This window comes from Hippocampus bargibanti, linkage group LG07 (assembly GCF_051943395.1).
Source record: "Hippocampus bargibanti isolate YZ-2025 linkage group LG07, ASM5194339v1, whole genome shotgun sequence".
NCBI classification, from domain to species: Eukaryota; Metazoa; Chordata; class Actinopteri; order Syngnathiformes; family Syngnathidae; genus Hippocampus; species Hippocampus bargibanti.
Window position 1 is genome coordinate 10,472,883 of NC_142740.1, and position 20,107 is coordinate 10,492,989.

The window sequence follows — 20,107 nt, forward strand, 5'->3', positions numbered from 1 at the left end:
CATTTTATTCGAGCAATTGCGGCTCAACTCTATAACAAGACATGCAACGGCATTCAACAAAAGCTGGTATTTGACTGCTACGGGTGTCCACCACTATTATTATTTTCCAACTTTTTCCACAGCAGATCAAAACCAGATTATTCTCGGTCTGAACTTTGCAAGACTAAATCATGGTTGAATTATTCACTTATTATTATGCCAGATGGTCTGTCGGGGCGATACCAAAATTGAAAAAAATGCGATAGAAAAATGGATTTTATTGTCGGTTTATCCTCTGGGACAAAAACTGACTTTGCCACGTGTCTTCATCCAAAAGCACACATTTTTTTGAATTCTTCCTTCTAAAAATAGCTTGCAGGGTTGGGGTGCTAACCACTGAGTACATTTTGAGGACGACATCCTGTACATGCAGCCTGCAGACGACTGGATTACATTTCATGAGATTCTTCTTATTGTATATTTCTCAAGTGTTTTGAGGGACACGACCCCCCCCCCCCCAAAAAAAAAAAAAAAAAAAAAAAAAACACACCTACACACCAAATGAGCCAATGCAAAACAAAACAGCGATATGCAACACAGAATGTTTCTCTTAAATTAGCCCATGCGCAAAGTCATGACAAGTATTGTATCGTGTATGGCTGAAATTGCAGAGATGAAGTCCATCAATCCAACACTTATTATCCATGCGGCCCGGGCTGCATGTTGTCCTCTGGAAGTAGGTTAAAGTAATTTCAGTACTCAATGATGAAGACAAAACCATATGCCGTAAAGGCTGTCTGAGTCGCTTCCAAAATAGACGTGCAAAATGGATCCCGTCGATGAGCACAGTTACTTAAAGGACAGCAAATGACGTCGGCTTGAAAGGTAGACGAACATTATTCGTCACACTTATAATGAGGATCTATCTGCGATGATCTGGGCACCAGTAACAATGAGCACATCGTTTTGAGATGCCAGAGATTGGCTAATTCATTTTACTCCAGAGTAATTGTGCATTGTATTTCCTACTCATCTAAAATTAAAAAGAAGTCCAAGATGGCGCCCGAGTAGGGCGCCGTTGTGGCGTCACACGTGTGTATGATTTTGAAGTGCGCCTTTCAACCCTTTCATGTCTTTCAATTCCTTGATCTCCTTGATGTGCGTCTCACCCTGACGCATAGCACACACTTGAAAATGGTATAAAAGGAGCTGTCGCAGGACAGAGAGATTGTGCGAACCACGGGGCAGAATCATCTCGGACTCACAGACTCAAAGAGACTTGCAAAGACCCGCACAGGCACGCCCGGCTCACGGACGGACATCACGGCATGACTTGCTCGACTCCACGCCACGATCAAGAGACACAGCTCGCAGAGACCTGCTTAGCATCGCACGGAGTCTCACAGCACGACTTGCTCGACTCCACGCCGCAATCAAGCTCTGCGCGTCACCTGCCTGGGAGATCTGACAACGAACCTACTTACAAATAAAGAGAAACTCAAACTCTTTATTGGCGAGCCAGCCAGGAGGATCTTTTTCCCTCCTCCTCCCCGGCATCTTCACAGAGAGACCCCTCGAGCCGAGCTCCCGATGGGCCGCCACCACCCGTGGGCGCCCCGACCGACTCCACCGTGAAACCTGCCGCACCCTGATGGCCGACACCGTCCAATTCGCCTGCCGACTCTGCAACTAGCTGCATCGTTTATGTCCACGATCGGACATCGTATATTTCCACGATCGGACATCGTGGGACATCGCTTATGTCCACGATCGGACTTCGGGAAGACGCTTCATGGCCGACACGGCCGCCGACGTCAGCGTGCTTCCTCAGCGTCCTCCAGAGCGCCAGGGCAGCGCGATCAACGCCACCGTCGCCGATGACCGGCCTGTCCGTGCCCGGCAGTATGACCAACCCCACGCTCCTTCGTCCTCACAATCCCTCATCGATCGACTCAAACTGGCAGTCGCAGAGCACTCTTTGCCGTGCTCCCGTACAACGACTTCAGGCACCACGAAACTTCCTCAGCAACCACCCCACCGACACCTGCCATGCCCGGTGACCGTCATCTTGCCTGGCCTCACCATGTCGCAGAATGACTTTTGTTTATATTTCTTTTTCCTTCATCGCTTTCACCGACTTCACATCCAGGAGGGGAGCCCTGTGGCGTCACACGTGTGTATGATTTTGAAGTGCGCCTTGCAACCCTTTCATGTCTTTCAATTCCTTGATCTCCTTGATGTGCGTCTCACCCTGACGCATAGCACACGCTTGAAAATGGTATAAAAGGAGCTGTCGCGGGACAGAGAGATTGGGCAAACCACGGGGCAGAATCATCTCAGACTCATCTCGGACTCACAGCCTCAAAGAGACACAGCTCGCAGAGACCTGCTCAGCATCGCACGGAGTCTCACAGCACGACTTGCTCGACTCCACGCCGCAATCAAGCTCTGCGCGTCACCTGCCTGGGAGATTTGACAACGAAACTACTTACAAATAAAGAGAACCATCAAACTCTTTACCGGCAGCAAGTGCTCTCATGAGCCTTGCTTTTTTTGGTTGTTTTTGTCTTGTTTTGTGTTTTCTTTTGTCACCTTGTGTTGTTGGGCGTCGTGTGGAATGGATACGGATTGTTTTTCAGCATTTTTGACCACGACATTCATCAATGAGGAGACTGCGCTGAGCTGTTGTGCCTTTTCGGCAGCATGAATATGCCAGTACTGTTTTTGAATGGGAAGAATGTCTGTGCCATTCGACTCTCATCGCTGGACACCACAGGGGCCATTGTGCTTTTTTGCGCCTGTAATGGGCTGCAGTGGGCCTCAATCGGCAGTACATATGCACCTAAAACCTAGCAACCACTCATTTGACTACAAAGAGGTTAAAATCTTAGTGAAAGAACATAGATGGTTTGAAAGGGGAGTAAAAGAAGCGATTTTCATAAAAAACTAAATCCTTCATTAAACCGGTTTGGTGGAGTGAGGTTCAATTTGGATCGTTCATACAATAGCCTGCTTAGGCAACATGGGATTAGTAATACTGATGAGGTGATACCGGTCGAAGTGGGGCAATCAGGCCAGTCGTTAGTCAGAACGATAGGAACTATCAGTGGAGCAGCTGGACGGAGTAGTCCTCTGCTCCCCCCAACCTGAGAGCAAGGACCTGTCATAGCAGAGTCCTGCACCGCCATGTCTCTACAGTAGGGATATATATAGGGCCTAAACTACCAGTAAGACTTTAGTTTGCTGATGATGTTTCTTGGATAAGAAACGAAACGTCCGACACCTTCAAAGAAGTACAGATGACGGCTGAACAAACCTTTTCACCTCTTTGAGACTTTTTTTCCTTCGGCGTCCGCCGAAGTCTGAGCGTGTGTGTTGGGCGACCTCTTCTGGCTTCTCCGTTAGCAGCGAGAGCCATTTTTCAAAAGTGCGTATGTGTGGGAAGCCATATTTGGGTCAGCAGACTGACACAGTAATAAAAATCGATAACACGAAACATGAAATGATAAAAATGACACGAAAAGTCATTCAGATTTATAATTAACTGGAAGCAGTTTGGTATATAATAGTATTCAATAGAAAACGTTAAATGCATAAAGACAACAGATTGACATTGTATCCTATTCTGTAGTATAAACATCGCAGCTGCCATTTTGAATGGATCTCGACTTACGACCGTTTTGTTGGAACGTAACCCGGTCGTAACTCGGATGTTACCTGTATTACCTTGACGGTTTCTGGATATTCGTCTTCTGTGCAATGCAGAAGCACCTGTCCTTTATCGGGCAGGTTCATGTAGATGCAGTTTGCAGCCAAGTCATCGGGCACCGTCAGTTTATCGTAACGATGATCGCTCATTTGTTGCATTATCTACAAACAGACACACACAAAACATGCACATGAAACAAACAGATCACGGCCAATAGGAGTCCACCCAAATTGCAAGGATCCAGACAGACATTTGAGTGAGAATCAACAAACTAAGTCGGCGTCACTGCAAAATCACTCAAAGGTTCGTGGGCGAAGAGGAGGGTAGCTAATGGAGAACACAGGAGCATGCATTCTTCTTCAGCAGATGTCATATTATTTATGTAATCTAATGGGGCTGAAGATGGGATGGGATGGGAAGCACAGTGGAAAGGCCAAGATGACACACATGTTGCCAAGAGGAAGTGGAGGTGGAAAGTGGCCGCTGTGTGAGGGTGTTATGACCAGCGGAGAAACAGGTGTCGCTTATAAGCACAACATATGAGGACAGATCCCACAAAGAAAAAAAGTGTGTGTGTGTGTGTGTGTGTGTGTGTGTGTGTGTGTGTGTGTGTGTGTGTGTGTGCATGCACGTGTGTGTATATCAACAGTCACAAAATGAATCAAACATTAAAAAACAAAACCCAAAAAAATGTTACGACGATGATTTGTCTTCAGAAGTTCTTAGGGTTAAAGCATAAAAGTTTGAGTCATGTCTGGGTTTGCCTTTCTGGATTTCGACCCACAGACACAAATGCGTGCCTGTAAACAGCTTGTGTTTCAGAATAGGTCAAAGATGTTTTCATGAAATATCCCACTGCTTGTGTTTTCAGTCAGAGTATGAAACATGATCAACTTCAGGTTGTTTTAATTAGACGGACATAGGAGGAGAGTATAGGTTTCTTGTTATCTTATTATTTTGTTACTATTGTGTTTGCCATCTAAATAAAACAATAATAGAAGGAAATGTGTTTATCAACATCGCAGGGGTAATCCTAGTGGGCCTCAATCGGCAGTACATATGCACCTAAAAGCTCGCATTTGATGACAATGAGGTTAAAATCTTAGCGAAAGAACATACAGTAAAGTCTCGTTATATCGATATCGGATATATCGATAGTCCCGGTTATATCGATACTATTTCTATGCACGCACGGAGAAAATTACATGCAAACAGGGTCGGATATATCGATAGTCCCGGTTATATCGATATTTTTTCGGACTCCCTTGAATATCGATATAACGAGACTTTACTGTAGATGTAAACTGAAACAAACTTGGGATAAAACTGAACTAAGAATTAATCAATCTTCAATGTTCATCTCCAAGATTGAGCAACTATTCAGACACCCTTGAACATTTGTTTTGGTTTCATGATAAAAGTACCGTTTTAGGGAGGGTGAGTGTGCTGCAGGAAATGAAAATAAGTGCATGTTATACAGTAAAGTCTCGTTATATCGATATCGGATATATCGATAGTCCCAGTTATATCGATAGTATTTCTATGCACGCCCGGAGAAAATTACATGCAAACAGGGTAGGATATATCGATAGTCCCGGTTATATCGATATTTTTTCGGACTCCCTTGAATATCGATATAACGAGACTTTACTGTATGTCAATGCTGCTGAGACATTTGTTTATAACTGCTATCCCATAGTTGACCAGCAGATGGCTGTGCTTTATTTTTTCTTGACATTATGTTGGGTTGTTGTCACTTCCAGTACAGGTGTTACTTTCCGCACTTTATTGTTATTTAAGTTTCATTTTACTGAGAAGAGGGTGAGAATGGACATGCTTTATCGCTGTCCTATTTAGTAAGGAAAAAGATAAAAAGGACGAAGATCAAAAACCTCCATTTCGGACAGAAAACGGGCAATGTGGTTTGCACGATTTTATTGCATACATTTTATTTCATTGATGTAAAGTCCAAATGTTTATGTGTAAATAATAGCTATATTTTTTTACTTGTTTGTAGTTCTACAGTGGTGGTGTCGGTGATTCATCATGAAGTGAAATCACATGAAAGAATTAACCATCAGTACAAAGAACCGGAGTCTTCTGTTTCGAATGGAAGTACATTCTATCCTCTGTTGTGCGAGAAACCTAGGAGTGCATGTGGGCATGTGTTTGAACAGACAGATTCCAAAATCTCTAGGGGGGACGGGTGGTTGCAGCAGCGCTAAATGAAAACAATCATGTGCGTGACCGCCGAACTCGCCTCTCACACACAATGGGATTAGGAGAGGTAGATGGGAGGAGAAATGTTGAGTTCGCCAAAAATCACAGTTATTACTGCATCACATCTTTTGTTTAGCATTTACCTTTTGGTATCAAAACAAACACTATATATGAAAATACAGATTTAGATGAAAAAATGTGCAGGCAGTGTCTTTGTCAGGAAGACAAAGATGGCTATTTGAAGATGTAACACCTAACACTTTACCAATTGATATTCTGAATGTACAATGATACCTCCCCGTACAAACGCTTTAGCTACCGAACTTTTCGCCTTACGAATGTTACATTTGCAAGAATATAATCTTGGCATTCAAACTATTGTTCGGGAAACACACGAAGCGCCACAATGAGTGATGTGTCATTCGCGAACGCTCCTAACAAGGTGTTGAAAATGGCAGCCGACTTTTTTTCCTATGTTCCCCGCCCCTAGTCTTCGGTTAAAGCCACACGTGATTGGTTAAGATCAGTGGTAGAGGAGGGAGTGGACACACGAGGCAGGATACATGCAGCAGTGAGTGGGGGAGGGGTTAGAGTGCTCACAGCCTGCTGATGCACGCTGTGAGCACGCTGTGAGCACACGACACAGGAAAGGCAGATGACAGAGCTTGAAACAAAAAAAAAAAAACAAGTGAAAAAAAATCAAAAGTGAAAGGTGAGAAAATTGATAGACAACAGTGAAATTTGGACTCGTTTCAACCCGCAGAAGCCATCTGTACAATTTGAAAAGAAAAGTCAAACAAGGGAACCAGCTATTAATGAAGTTTCTAGTGTGTCTGCCTGCATCTGTTGATGTTGCAATATCAGAACTTCCAAGATGTACAACCCAGAGCTCCTTGAGACACTGTGCAAAAAGCTATCCATTCCATCAAGCCTTCAACGACCATCACAAAGGTAAATAAAATGACTATTATACAGGACAGTTTATTTCTTTAATTACAATACAATAGCACAATTGTTCTACAAAAAATAAGGTATATTTTGTGTATTTTAAGGCTATATATAATATAAATTAATTAATTATATATATATATATATATATATATATATATATATATATATATATATATATATATATATATATATATATATATATATATATATGGAACGGATTATTCTCATTTTAATGGTTTCCTATGGGAAATTAATGTTTGAAAGACACACTTTTCGCCTTACCCACACTTTCTGGGAACCAATAAAGTTCGTAAGCCAAGGCATCACTGTAGATATATGGTTAACTTTATAATATTACAATTTCTCACAAAAATGTACTTATATCCTGCATATTTTGATTACTTAAATTCTGATACTACCTTCCAGTTTCTAACAAACGCTTGGAGCAGTATTAAACCATTTGATTTGTGTTTTATATCAAAGATGCACTGTATGCAAAATGTAAAAATGCATGGAGCTGGCTACTGAAGGAAATAGATACATTTATTAAGCTATATTAAACATTGCTCAAGATAAAACAGTACAATAGTAAGTTTGATCAGTATAAATATCGCTTTGCTTGTAATCGGTAGGTAACAGAACAAAGTGGTGGTGTTTGGTTGGAGACATGTTTCAGGTGCCAGACGATCTAAGGGGACCCGGCTGGCAGAAACAAAGGAAGTGTGAAATGACAACATGGTCAAATGGTGGACAACACAGATGAAAGGAACTGACCAAACACTAACTCGGCAGGTTGCAACTTTTGATCTACCTTCCACCAACGCCTGGAAGTCTGAGAACTACCTGGGAGCAGACACGTGAACCAGATTCCTGAAGGACCAAATGGGAACTTGATTTCTTTATGTGGGCCAAATTTGAATATGCATGTGGTACACCTTTAAATCTGGGCTCCGCAGTCTCAGTCATCGTCTTTTGTCTCTCTCTTACCGATTTGGGGCGCACAAATATTTTCTGTGTTAGGGAGCTGACACCCAGAATTCTGTATTAGATCAAATTGTTAGAATTAAATTGTCTGTGAGTAACTTGCCGGCTTCTTTGGTAATCTCTCTCACAACGAACATGTCAATTGTTAGGTTACAACGTTGCGCAATAAGGTAAATATTTCATTCCGTTCGTAATATTCACAATTTTAAAGATAACCGTTAAATGCTAACATTAGCCTGTAATATTTTAACCTAACACTACTTGGCAGAAAGCTTGACGGTGAACTGAGCAAGAAGTCATCACAAAAGTTGGCTGGGTGCAATGCAATTCATTGAAAAAGAAAAAGAACTGTCAAAAAATGCATGAGTCACATCTTTCATTTGGATTGTTTTTTTCATTGATGCTAAAGATGTTTTTAAGAAATTCATTTGACTTGCAAACTGGTTTATTCTGTGTATATAATACCATTGCAATCCTTCACTAAATCGCCATGGTGGTTTGAGGTTTAATTTAAAGCATGTGTCTAACAGACTTCTTAAATCGTTACCACGTAGGCTTAGACATGCTGATGAGATGATACCAGCGCTAATGGAGCAATCAGAGCCAGGCATTGAATTATAGGGCGAGAGTTACCCACTCAATTTTAGTTCCCTGTCGAAGCACTTCGGGTGAGGAGCGAAACGTCTGATACCTTCAAAGAAGTACAGATGACGGCTGAAGAAACCTTTTCATCAATGAATCAATGAATCAATGAAATAACTAATTGACTATTGATGTGATATATGATTTTTGATAGTTGACGACTCATATGGATAACTTTTTCAGTTTGAAATGATCAGAGTTTCAGTTTCTCAACAGTAAATATTCTCCAATTTCTCTTGTCCTCCATGAAAACAAGCCCATTACCTTTGTCCGCAATCAAAATCCAAATGTTTGCTTTTATTTAGGAAACAGTAATCCACATTTCAGTATATTTTTAATTTCTGATGTTATGGACTGAACCAGTAATTTTTACCAATTTGACATGATGTTTTTGAAGGAAGGCATGCAAATTATAGTCGAAGTTGAAGTTCCAACTAACAATAATTGCAGTGAAAAAGTTTCTCACAAAAAAAAACCCTGAGCAAAGATTATGGGGTCACCAGTCTCAGATGTTCATTCAGTGATTGAAATTGCATCTCCGGTTTCCTCCCCCATTCCAAAAACATGCATGGCAGGCAGATTGAAGACTCCAAATTGTCCCGAGGTGTGAGTGTGGGAGTGACTGTTGTTTGTCCTTGTGTGCCCTGCGATTGGCTGGCAACCAATTCAGGGTGTCCCCCGCCTCGTGCCTGAAGACAGCTGGGATTGGCTCCAGCACCCCCCGCGACCCTAATGAGGAATACAGAAAATGGATGGATGGATGGATGGATGGATGGATGGATGGATGGATGGATGGATGGATGGATGGTTGTCATGGGAAAAATATGCATGAGAAGTCTCTGCAGCATGTGACACTCCACCGCATTAGACAAACATGCATTTGTGAGGGCATGCAAATGCTGTATTTACCAAGTGAAATTAGACAATCAAACAATGATACGTCGGCTTTACATTTTAATTCGACATTGAGATGTTTTTGTTTTCAAGGGAGTTAAATATGGGAATAACGCTTGTCTCCGGCTAATGCCATCTACTACCACAGCTGTGTTATTCCAGTGAGTAATATGTGTAAACATATTTCGGGGGAACCCCAAACATCACACTATGGTGACCTCATGAATTAGACAGGGTGCCTGGCAGTAAGATGAAATAAGAGGGTGTAGTAACCGCGAATGGTATTTCAGGGAATGACTTCATGGGAGAAGCTCGTGGTGAAAAGGGAACTGATGGATGATGAAATCCATCAGGCTAATTTCCGCATTCTCATTCATGGGAGAGCAAAACACATATGATAAATATTTACATGAGTGTAAAACAACACAGCACATGAGGTGACATACTTTCTGCATACTACAAATCAAAAGGTTAAAACAGTCAGTTCCATGATGAATATCAAGATTAAATAAGAAACCCCATTCAAAGGTCAAAGGAACCCTAACTCCCTCAAAGTCTAAAAGACTCTTCCGATTCGTTATATAAGTGTACAGGATCCTTTAAAAAGACATGCAAAATAGAAACAGACTCCTGGATTTAGGATTATGTAAAAATCACAAGAAAGTTTTTGTCACTGATCAAAGCTGGTAACTGATCAAACCCAATAGAATCTTGCTTTGTTTATTCAAGAATGTTAAATAAATACATCTCTTTCTCAGTATATTTCTGCATGTGTACACTTCAACAAACCAAGGATGCATAGTCAAGCTAATTGGTTGTCAACTTTTGTCACACAGGGACCAACATATCCTACTGCAATTAACAATAATACATTTCTTTTATAAGCACCTTTCAAAACTCTCAAGGTCACTTTACAGTCACAGGAAATGTTTTTGTAATTAGTTGCAACCAACTTTAATAGATGTTAGCAGCAAGGAAGAAAACCCATTGCACGATTGCAGTGCCATCAAAATTTTTTGATGATGATACTAGTGCAGCGTGTTCTACCGGAAACAAATTCCTTGTGTGTTCTACATCCCTGGCAATAAAGATGATTCTGATTCTTTGCCAAGACCCAATTAAGAAACTGATGATTGGCATTACAACGGCAAATACAAAATGAGGTCTACAATGATAGAATGGTATATGTTGGTACACATGGACCTTGAGTAACCCCTGCAAATCTTTAATAGCTTTCCGCAAACCCATACAGAATGACTCAGCATTTCAGAAATAAAACCTCAACTTTGGGTTTTGATGGACACTACCCTTTTTTTAAAAACCGACAACATCATGCATTTTAATATGGATCATAATTGTGGTAATTGGAAAGTCATATAAATTTTCTTTGATATAAAAACATTTGAACATTTGAACCACCGCTCTAGTGCCCTAGAGTAGACTCTAGGGCAGGGGTGTCAAACTCATTTCGCATCGCGGGCCACATGCGGCCTAGGGAGATGTCAAGTGGGCAGGACCATTATATCATATTCTGCTAAAAATAGCAAAAATATCAGGTATTTCCTTTGTTTTGGTGTAAAGAAGCACAAGAACATTAGGAAAATATTGACATTTGAAGAACTATCCTTTTACAAAACATTTCATGAAACACCTCATATTTCCTTAGACAAATGTGCAATTTACTTTTAGCATTCACAAATATGCATTGCAACTGATCCCACTGATTGTACAAAGGCACACAACTTTAATTGGTACTGAAAAATATAGAAATGCACTTTAAGAGTAAATGAGACTTTTAAAGAATGGGAATTTTTACACCACTTACCCATACGCATATAAAATCTAAATGTAATCCCTGCGTACACCTTACAAACTAAGGAGAGTGATTTTAAATAATGTAATGAAGAAAGTGTTCAACTGTCCTTTAAATCTGTAAACTTCATACATGAAACATACATACACATACAATACATACTGAACATTTATGGAGTTGTATGAACAGTAGAATTCCATCACAGAACTTTTGTTTTGAAGCTGCTGACTAACATTAAAGTGTGGTATGGCAGGCTGTGGGTAATGTTGCTGTCGCTGAGAAGTTTGTCAAACTGACGATGGTTCAGACTTCTGGACCAGATGAAATTTACAGTGCGAACAACCACCTCCATGGCGTGGTCCATTTTCAGCGAATTGCAACACAATGCCTCCTGGTGCAAAATACAGTGAAATGTCCAGAAACGATCTCCTCCATTAAGGGCTTGTACTTTGTCTTTGAACTTTGTCGCGACACCTCCTTTCTTTCCGACCATGGATGACACGCCGTCTGTAGCCAGGCTGACAGCGCGGGACCAGTCCACTCCAACTCAACGGCAGAGCCGAAAATGTCCTCAGTAACAGTCAATGTCTCATCAACTCCTCGAATAAATATGGCCAGTTGGGCCACGTCTGTGATGTCAGTGCTCTCGTCAATTGCCACGGAAAATGCAATAAATCCTCTCTGCTATAGAATTCCTCGTCAGGCTAATATTGGCAAACGCTTGTCGCTTCTCAGAACATACAAGTTCAGCCGACTTCATCATGCATCGTTGAACAAAGTCACCGTCGAAATACGGCTTCGATGCTAATGCTATTTCGCTAGCAATTAGGTAGCTGGCTTTTACCGCTGCTTCACTGACTTCTCGGCTCCGGATGAAAGTTGACTGCTGTTTCCTCAGACCCGCCAGCAATTCGTTAATCTTTTCTCTTCTCAGTTGTCCTTGCAACCCGTCATATTTTTTTCGCTGTGATGAGTCTCGTAGTGCCGCCGAATATTATATTCCTTCAATACCGAAACTTGATGCAAACACACCAAGCACAAAGGTTTTCCGTGCATCTCTGGAAATAAATAGGACGTGGTCCATTTTTCTTTGAAAATTCTACACTCCTTATCTACTTTTCTCCATTTGGATAACGACATTTTGGCTAACGAGGGTGTAGCGGAGAGGTCGAGACCAAGATATTAACAACGTCGTAACAAGCAGGAGATGGCGCATTGACAACGTCTGCTGTTTTCAGTCTGTCTCAGTGATGTGGCGTGTCTTCTACTGTGATGGAAAGAGTGCGTTCCATGAATTGTAGCGAATTAAAAATATTAATTCCATGTCTTCTATGCATTTTTCCACTTTCAAATTATCCTGCGGGCCTGATCGAACCTCCTTGGGGGCCGGTTCCGGCCCGCGGGCCGTATGTTTGACACCCCTGCTCTAGGGCCTAGAGTCTAGGCCAGGGGTCGGGAACCTATGGCTCGCGAGCCATATATGGCTCTTTTGATGATTACATATGGCTCGCCGATAAATATTACATATTATAATACATATTGTCGTTTTTTTCGTCGTTCATTTCCCGTTGGGGCTGCAGTTGGCGTAAAGCGCCATGTTGATTGGATGATAGTGGCCGTCATGTTGAAACAGGTAAACGCCCCTTTAAATGAGCCCAACTTGTGCACTTCAGCCTGAATGCACCGGAGCATTAGAGGAGAGAAAATGTTCTGATTCTAATTTGCAATGAAACAATACCATCGATGAAACAGTCGAATGTCAGTGACATTTTAACAAGCCCCAAGTTAACGTTAGCATCGACATACTTCTGCGAGAAGTAGATTGCAGATAGCAAGTGTGGAAGCTTATGAGCCGTGTGCAGGCTACCTAGCAGTAACTTCGCCTCTGGACCGGCAAATTGAATTTCATTCCGATCGTTTTCCTGGATTTTTACCAAACACGAGGAACGGAAAACCATCCATGTAAACGGTGAGTACTATCACAAAGTTATTTTAAATAATACATTCTGATATGATGTTGAAAAGTGGGCGCGCGTGCGTTTGTATGTGCGCGCACGCGCGCGTGTGGCTCTCGCTGAAAAACATTTCTAAATATTTTACTTTTATGGCTCTCTTAGTCAAAAAGGTTCCCGACCCCTGGTCTAGGCCATTAAATATGGTCCAGGTTAAGTAGCCATTGTGATGAGTGTTTTTCTTTTAATTCAGCAGGGAGAGATCTCACACAAGATGGCAACCATTCATGGGAGATGCAATCTTAGGTGGAGCGGACTGATTCAATCCTCTTTGGGGCGAAGTTGTTCACCATTTGATGGATTGAGTTGAACAAAGATCTGAAGTTCCCACGCGCTTTGAAGTTTTGATGACTTATCAGAGCAGCTATTTTGACATACAGGTGGACTCTTTGTAACACTTGTAAGGCTTGAGAGACTTCATGAATAAATCGGGTGTTGAAGGTCGCATTCATCCTTCACGGACTTGAAATATGAGAACCAGTACACTATAAATCAGGGGTGCTCATTACGTCGATCGCGATCTACTGGTCGATCGCGGAGGTAGTACTGGTCGATCGCAGTGTGACAGTAAAAAAAAACATTTGTCAGCCTATCAAACGTCCCGTCACTTGATTGACATACAGGGCAACCATTCAGATGACAAATGAATTTTTACCTTTAGGTTGCCGTGCATGCGTAAACAACGGCGCTAAACGCAGCAAAATTTACAAGCTCGTCAGCGAATTACCTCCGATTTTAAGCATCATGCTCATGGGGGCAATGACAGAGGGACCTGGAAGGGCGTGATTGGGAGGAATGCCCCCCCCCCCCCCCCCCCCCCCCCCGATCAGAACAGGAGTGGTGTCTTGTTATTGGACTTCTGTGCTCAACACGGATTGTCTATAAGAAACACTTTATTCAAACATAAGGGTATCCATATGTGCACGTGGCACCAGGACACCCTTGGTCGCAGTTCGATGATTGACTTTACAGTTGTATCATCGGATTTGCGGCCTCATGTTTTGGACACTCGAGTGAAGAGAGGGGCGGAGCGGTCAACTGATCACCACCTGGTGGTGAGTAGGGTCCGTTGGTGGGGGAAGATGCCAGTCCGACCTGGAAGACCCAAACGTGTTGTGAGGGTTTGTTGGGAACGTCTGGCAGAATCCCCTGTCAGAAGGAGTTTCAACTCCCACCTCCGGCAGAACTATACACATGTCCCGGGGGAGGTGGGGGACATTGAGTCTGAATGGACCATGTTCCATACCTCCCTTGCTGAGGCGGCAAATCAGAGTTGCGGCCGTAAGGTGGTTGGTGCCTGTCGTGGCGGCAATCCCCGTTCTCGCTGGTGGACACCAGTAGTAAGGGATGCCGTAAAGCTGAAGAAGGAGTTCTACCGGGCTTATATAGCCTGTGGGACTCCTGAGACAGCTGACACGTATCGACTAGCCAAGCGGAATGCGGCCTCGGTGGTCGCCGAGGCAAAGACACGGGCATGGGAAGAGTTCGGTGAGGCCATGGAAGCCGACTTCCAGACCGCTTCGAGGAAATTCTGGTCCACCATCCGGCGTCTCAGGAGGGGAAAGCAGTGCACCACTAACACTGTGTACAGTGAGAGTGGGGCGCTGCTGACTTCGACTCGAGACGTCGTGAACCGGTGGGCAGAGTACTTCGAAGACCTCCTCAACTCCACCAACACGCCTTCCTTGGAGGAAGCAGTGTCTGGGGACTCCGAGGTGGGCCCTCCGATCCTTGTGACTGAAGTCACCGAGGTGGTTAAGAAGCTCCTCGGTGGCAAGGCCCCGGGGGTGGATGAGATCCGACCGGAGTTCCTAAAGGCTCTGGATGTTGTGGGGCTGTCCTGGCTGACACGCCTCTGCAACACTGCATGGTCATCGGGGAGAGTGCCTCTGGATTGGCAGACCGGGGTGGTGGTCCCCCTTTATAAACAGGGGGACCGGAGGGTGTGTTCCAACTACAGATGGATCACACTCCTCAGCCTCCCTGGAAAGGTCTATTCAGGGGTCCTAGAGGGGCGGGTCCGTCGGAAAGTCGAGCCTCAGATTGAGGAGGAACAGTGTGGTTTTCGTCCCGGCCGCGGAACAGTGGACCAGCTCTACACCCTTAGCAGGGTCCTCGAGAGTGCATGGGAATTCGTCCAACCACTCTACATGTGTTTTGTGGACTTGGAGAAAGCGTTTGACCGTGTCCCTCATGGAGTTCTGTGGAAGGTACTTCGGGAGTATGGGGTACAGGAGCGGCTGATACGGGCCGTTCGGTCCCTATATGACTGATGTCAGAGTCTGGTTCGCATTGCCAGCAGTAAGTCAGAATCGTTTCCAGTGAGGGTTGGCCTCCGCCAAGGCTGCCCTTTGTCACTGATTCTGTTCATAACCTTTATGGACAGCATTTCTCGGCGCAGCCGAAGCGTTGAAGGTTTCCGTTTTGGTGGCCTCAGTATAGCATCTCTGATTTTTGCAGATGATGTTGTACTGTTGGGGCCTTCAAGTGGAGCTCTCCAACTCTCGCTTGAGCGTTTCACAGCCGAATGTGAAGCGGCTGGGATGAGAATTAGCACCTCCAAATCTGAGACATAGGTTCTCAGTCGGAAAAGGGTGGAATGCCCTCTCCAGGTCGGGGAGGAGATTTTGCCTCAAGTGGAGGAGTTTAAGTATCTGGGTGTCTTGTTCACGAGTGAGGGTGTAAGGGAGCGAGAGGTCAACAGGCGGATCGGTGCGGCGTCTGCCGTGATGCGGACTTTGTACCGATCTGTCGTGGTGAAGAAGGAGCTGAGCCAAAAAGCAAAGCTCTCAATCTACCGGTCGATCTACGTCCCAACCCTCATCTATGGTCACGAGCTATGGGTTGTGTCCGAAAGAACGAGATCCCGGATGCAAGCGGTCGAAATGAGCTTTCTCCGTCGGGTGTCCGGGCTCTCCCTTAGAGATAAGGTGAGAAGCTTGGTCATCCGGGAGGGGCTCAAAGTCGAGCCGCTTCTCCTCCACATCGAGAGGAGCCAGATGAGGTGGCTCGGGCATCTGATTAGGATGCCCCCGGGACGCTTCCCTCGTGAGGTGTTCCGGGCATGCCCCACTGGCAGGAGACCCCGGGGACGACCCAGAACACGCTGGAGAGACTATGTCTCCCAGCTGGCATGGGAACGCCTCGGGATCCGCCAGGACGAGCTAGAAGAAGTGGCTGGGGAGAGGGAAGTCTGGGCTTCCCCACTGCCCAAGTAGCCAAGGTAAACCGAGGTATCACTGTATTTGACGACATATCGTAACTGACCACATTCATTGCCTAGAATTACAGTGGCATTTAGAATGCTTGGCAAATGTTGAATGGGGATGTCCTGTCAGTCAAGAGGAAAAGAACACATCCCAACATAGTTGAGTCAAGAGGCTATCAATGAGTAAAAAAAGCAAGCGTTTCCTGTGTCAGTTTAAAAAAATAGACAATGATTCCACTGGTCCCATGACGATGACACTTGGCAAAATCATCAATATGAGATGACGCTATTTCCATAAACACATTACGCACATACACAAATTCCATACTTTGAAGGCTTTCTGAGCTGGTTCACTGGAGCCAATGATAATGAGGCCCGGTCCTCCCATGCTGCAGAAACTCTTCAGGTGGAGCCCATGTGTCACAGGGACAGTAGACACAGCATAATCCTGCAAGAAATTATGAAAGTAGAAATGTAATTTTTATTTCTGTTATTTTTGTCAAGCATCATTCAATAATATTTTCCCCAAATGTAAAAATAAAATTTGCAAAAAATGTAAGGACACAAGCAAGAATGAAAAAAACAGTTATTTTGTTTGTTCTAATAATGACTATTGGTAACAACAAAACAATTCCCTGTGGAAATTCTGTTTATTCTTCTTATAAATGTCAAGTTTGTTAAGGAACATGCTTTTTTGGGGATGCACAGCAGATTTGAAGTACACTCCTGCTTATATTTTGCTATCTTCGTTGAAAGAGTGACATAACTCCACACACATAGATCAGGCGGACATTAAAGTATCCCATTAAAAAAATCCTTAAAGGACAACCGACGCCTCCAGACCAGTTGTGTCTATAATTTGTAAAATCACTTCAAATGACTTCTACTGAGCGTATTTTACAAAGATTTCACCGCATATAGCTATATTTTACGTTTTAAGACTCGCACTGAATATTCAGGAAGTCTTGTTTTTGAGTCGGTGACGATGCCTACCGTGAGGTCACGTCTGGAACGTCCCTGACCGAGAAAGTGACACACAATAAATTTTGGGTACTTTGTTTGGTCAGAAAACTTTGTGTTGATCCGTGTTGATGGCGAAATTAGAAGGACAACACGTACATTACGCGATGGTGAATCGTTGTGTGTTGCACCAAGACTACTATTTGATACTAGCAGACACAAATTTCCAGCAGACAGATCAGCAACGGAGCTTGGGCGCCATCTTGTGCATTTTCTGGGACGCTACATTGGAGTCCAGACGCCTCAAAATGACACTGAAGGACTTCTTTAATCAATTGCAAACATTTATGTTTTCCTCTTCAGAACTATTTGAATCATATTCATAACTGGATGAGTAACAAGAAAACATCTTCTCCGAATCTGAAGCCATTGTTTTGATTCTCGAGCAGGGCAAGATGTCTTGCCGTGACGTCACGAACAAGGCGGCGGGACCTTCTGAAATGGAAACTTTCTGAGTTAATTTTGAACTAGTTTTGTGACTTTTTAAGTCATTTTTATTGGTGTTTTTCATTTAACTAAAAATATCAGCATGCGTGTTTTGGGTATTTTAGATGCTATAAAACGTTTTTCTGATGTCAGTTAGGAAACAAAAAATGGTGTGGGTTGTCCTTTAATGAACACTTGGCAATTGGAGATTTTGCACGTTGTTGGTAAAGCAGATGACAAATAAATAAATGGATTCAGCTATAGTTACCTCCAGTGCCTTGAAGCCTTTTCCCATCCAATCAAATACTATCATAGAAAAGCTCTGCTGACCTTGGTAATTCTGCTCAGGAATGAGCACCAAAAGACTAGGCTTGGTTGACAAGAAAAAAAACCATATCTTTTATGTATAGAAAAATATTCTGATTTTTTTCCCCCCAAAACTATGGTTATAATTCAAAACATGTATTCTATACTTGCAGATCTATGGTATCATCTGCTCACTATTTTTTCCCTTCAGTTTCACTGATTTACTGGCCGAAAGGAATGTTTCCCTCCTCTCAAGACTCAGGTGCCTGTCAGATATGCTGTAAAACGGAATCCTTTAATGTGAAAACCTGTAGATTTATCGAGAAGTATAAGCCTGAGTATTGCCGTTAATTGATGTGTGTTATGTAACGTTTCAATGAACCTCAATGTACAGTGAAAATCAAAGTTCAAAATGTTCAAAAAGTTTAAAATCTGCGGATTGAAAATAATAAAAAGAAAATAAAGTTGCAGAAAAAAATCAATTTCAAAAGATTTCAATTAATTTGGCTTTGGTGGGTATTTTTGTGTATGAAGAGAGGAAATGTCAAGAGTACCTTGATTTGGGCATATGTAATATACCCCTTTCATATGACCAAATGAAGGTACCCTTGACATTAATATGTAGTATATTTCTTCTATTGTCCTGAATGATTATGGGGTCTACGGTTGGCCTGATTGCCCCATTTACTCTGATATCACCTGCTCAGCATAACTAAACCTATGTGGTCTAAGAAGTCTGTTGTAAGAATGATCCAAATTAAACCTCACCCCACCAGGGTTGATAGGCTGCCAAATGAAAAACAAAATAATGTAGTTTATTCGATAAAATGTAAAAATGAAGATTGTAAAGACCAATACGTTGGGGAGACTAAACACATTCTCAAAAAAAGACTATCAACATCGCAGGGATTATACTACTGGGCCTCAATATGCAGTACATATGCACCTGAAAGCCAGCAACCTTTCATTTGACGACAATGAGTTTGAAATATTAGCGAAAGAAAATAGATGGTTCGAAAGGGGAGTAAAAGAAGCTATTTTCATAAAACAGCAAAACCCTCAACTAAATCGCCATGGTGGGGTTTAATTTGGATCGTTCTTACAACAGACTTCTTTGTCTTTTTATATATATATATATATATATATATATATATATATATATATATATATATATATATATATATATATATATATATATATATATATATATATATATATATATATATATATATATATATATATCTTCTTATAAATGTCAAGTTTGTTAAGGAACAAGCTTTTTTTGGGATGCACAGCAGATTTGAAGTACACTCCTGCTTGTATTTTGCTATCTTCGTTGAAAGAGTGACATAACTCCACACACATTTTACATTTTATATATATATATATATATATATATATATATATATATATATATATATATATATATATATATATATATATATATATATATATATATATATATATATATATATATATATATAGTGACAAAACTACCAGGAAATTTTACTTCGCTGAAGAATCCTCTTGGATGAGAAGCGAAACGTCCGACACCTTCAATGAAGTACAGATGACGGCTGAAGACACCTTATCATCGATGGACCACTCCTGTACCACTGAGAGCTTACACAGACTTAATCAAAATCATCATGGAATAGAAGAGGTAGGGCTCTCTTACCGGTTTATTAGAAATTCCATAATCACACCATTTATTTATTTATTTATTTATTTATTTATTTATTTATTTAAGAGGTCATTTAGATATACTGTGACAGGAAGATAAAGCATCTTAAAGGACTGGAGTTCTGTTTGTGATGTAATGTAAGGAAAGAGATGCCCATTTCACAGTAAGATCAGAGCATTGTCATCAAATGGTGAGTATAGTTTTTGCTTTTTTGAATGTTGCTGTGCCGATTACCATTTTGTGTTTGGGAGCCTTTTAC

General features: G+C 42.3%; 1 protein-coding gene across 2 annotated transcripts in view; it reads right to left on the bottom strand.

The window, feature by feature from the left end:
• ddah1 (dimethylarginine dimethylaminohydrolase 1) overlaps positions 1–20,107 on the bottom strand; it is a 98,664-nt gene that overhangs the window by 3,773 nt on the left and 74,784 nt on the right. Inside the window, exons 4-5 of one of the 2 annotated variants that reach the window (XM_089001840.1) lie at positions 16,741–16,860; positions 3,697–3,849 (exon numbers count right to left, since the gene is read on the bottom strand). In XM_089001840.1, coding sequence (XP_088857966.1) covers positions 3,697–3,849; positions 16,741–16,860 — 273 coding nt within the window. The remainder of the gene's footprint in view (positions 1–3,696; positions 3,850–16,740; positions 16,861–20,107) is intronic. The other variant, XM_089001841.1, reaches the window with a different exon arrangement.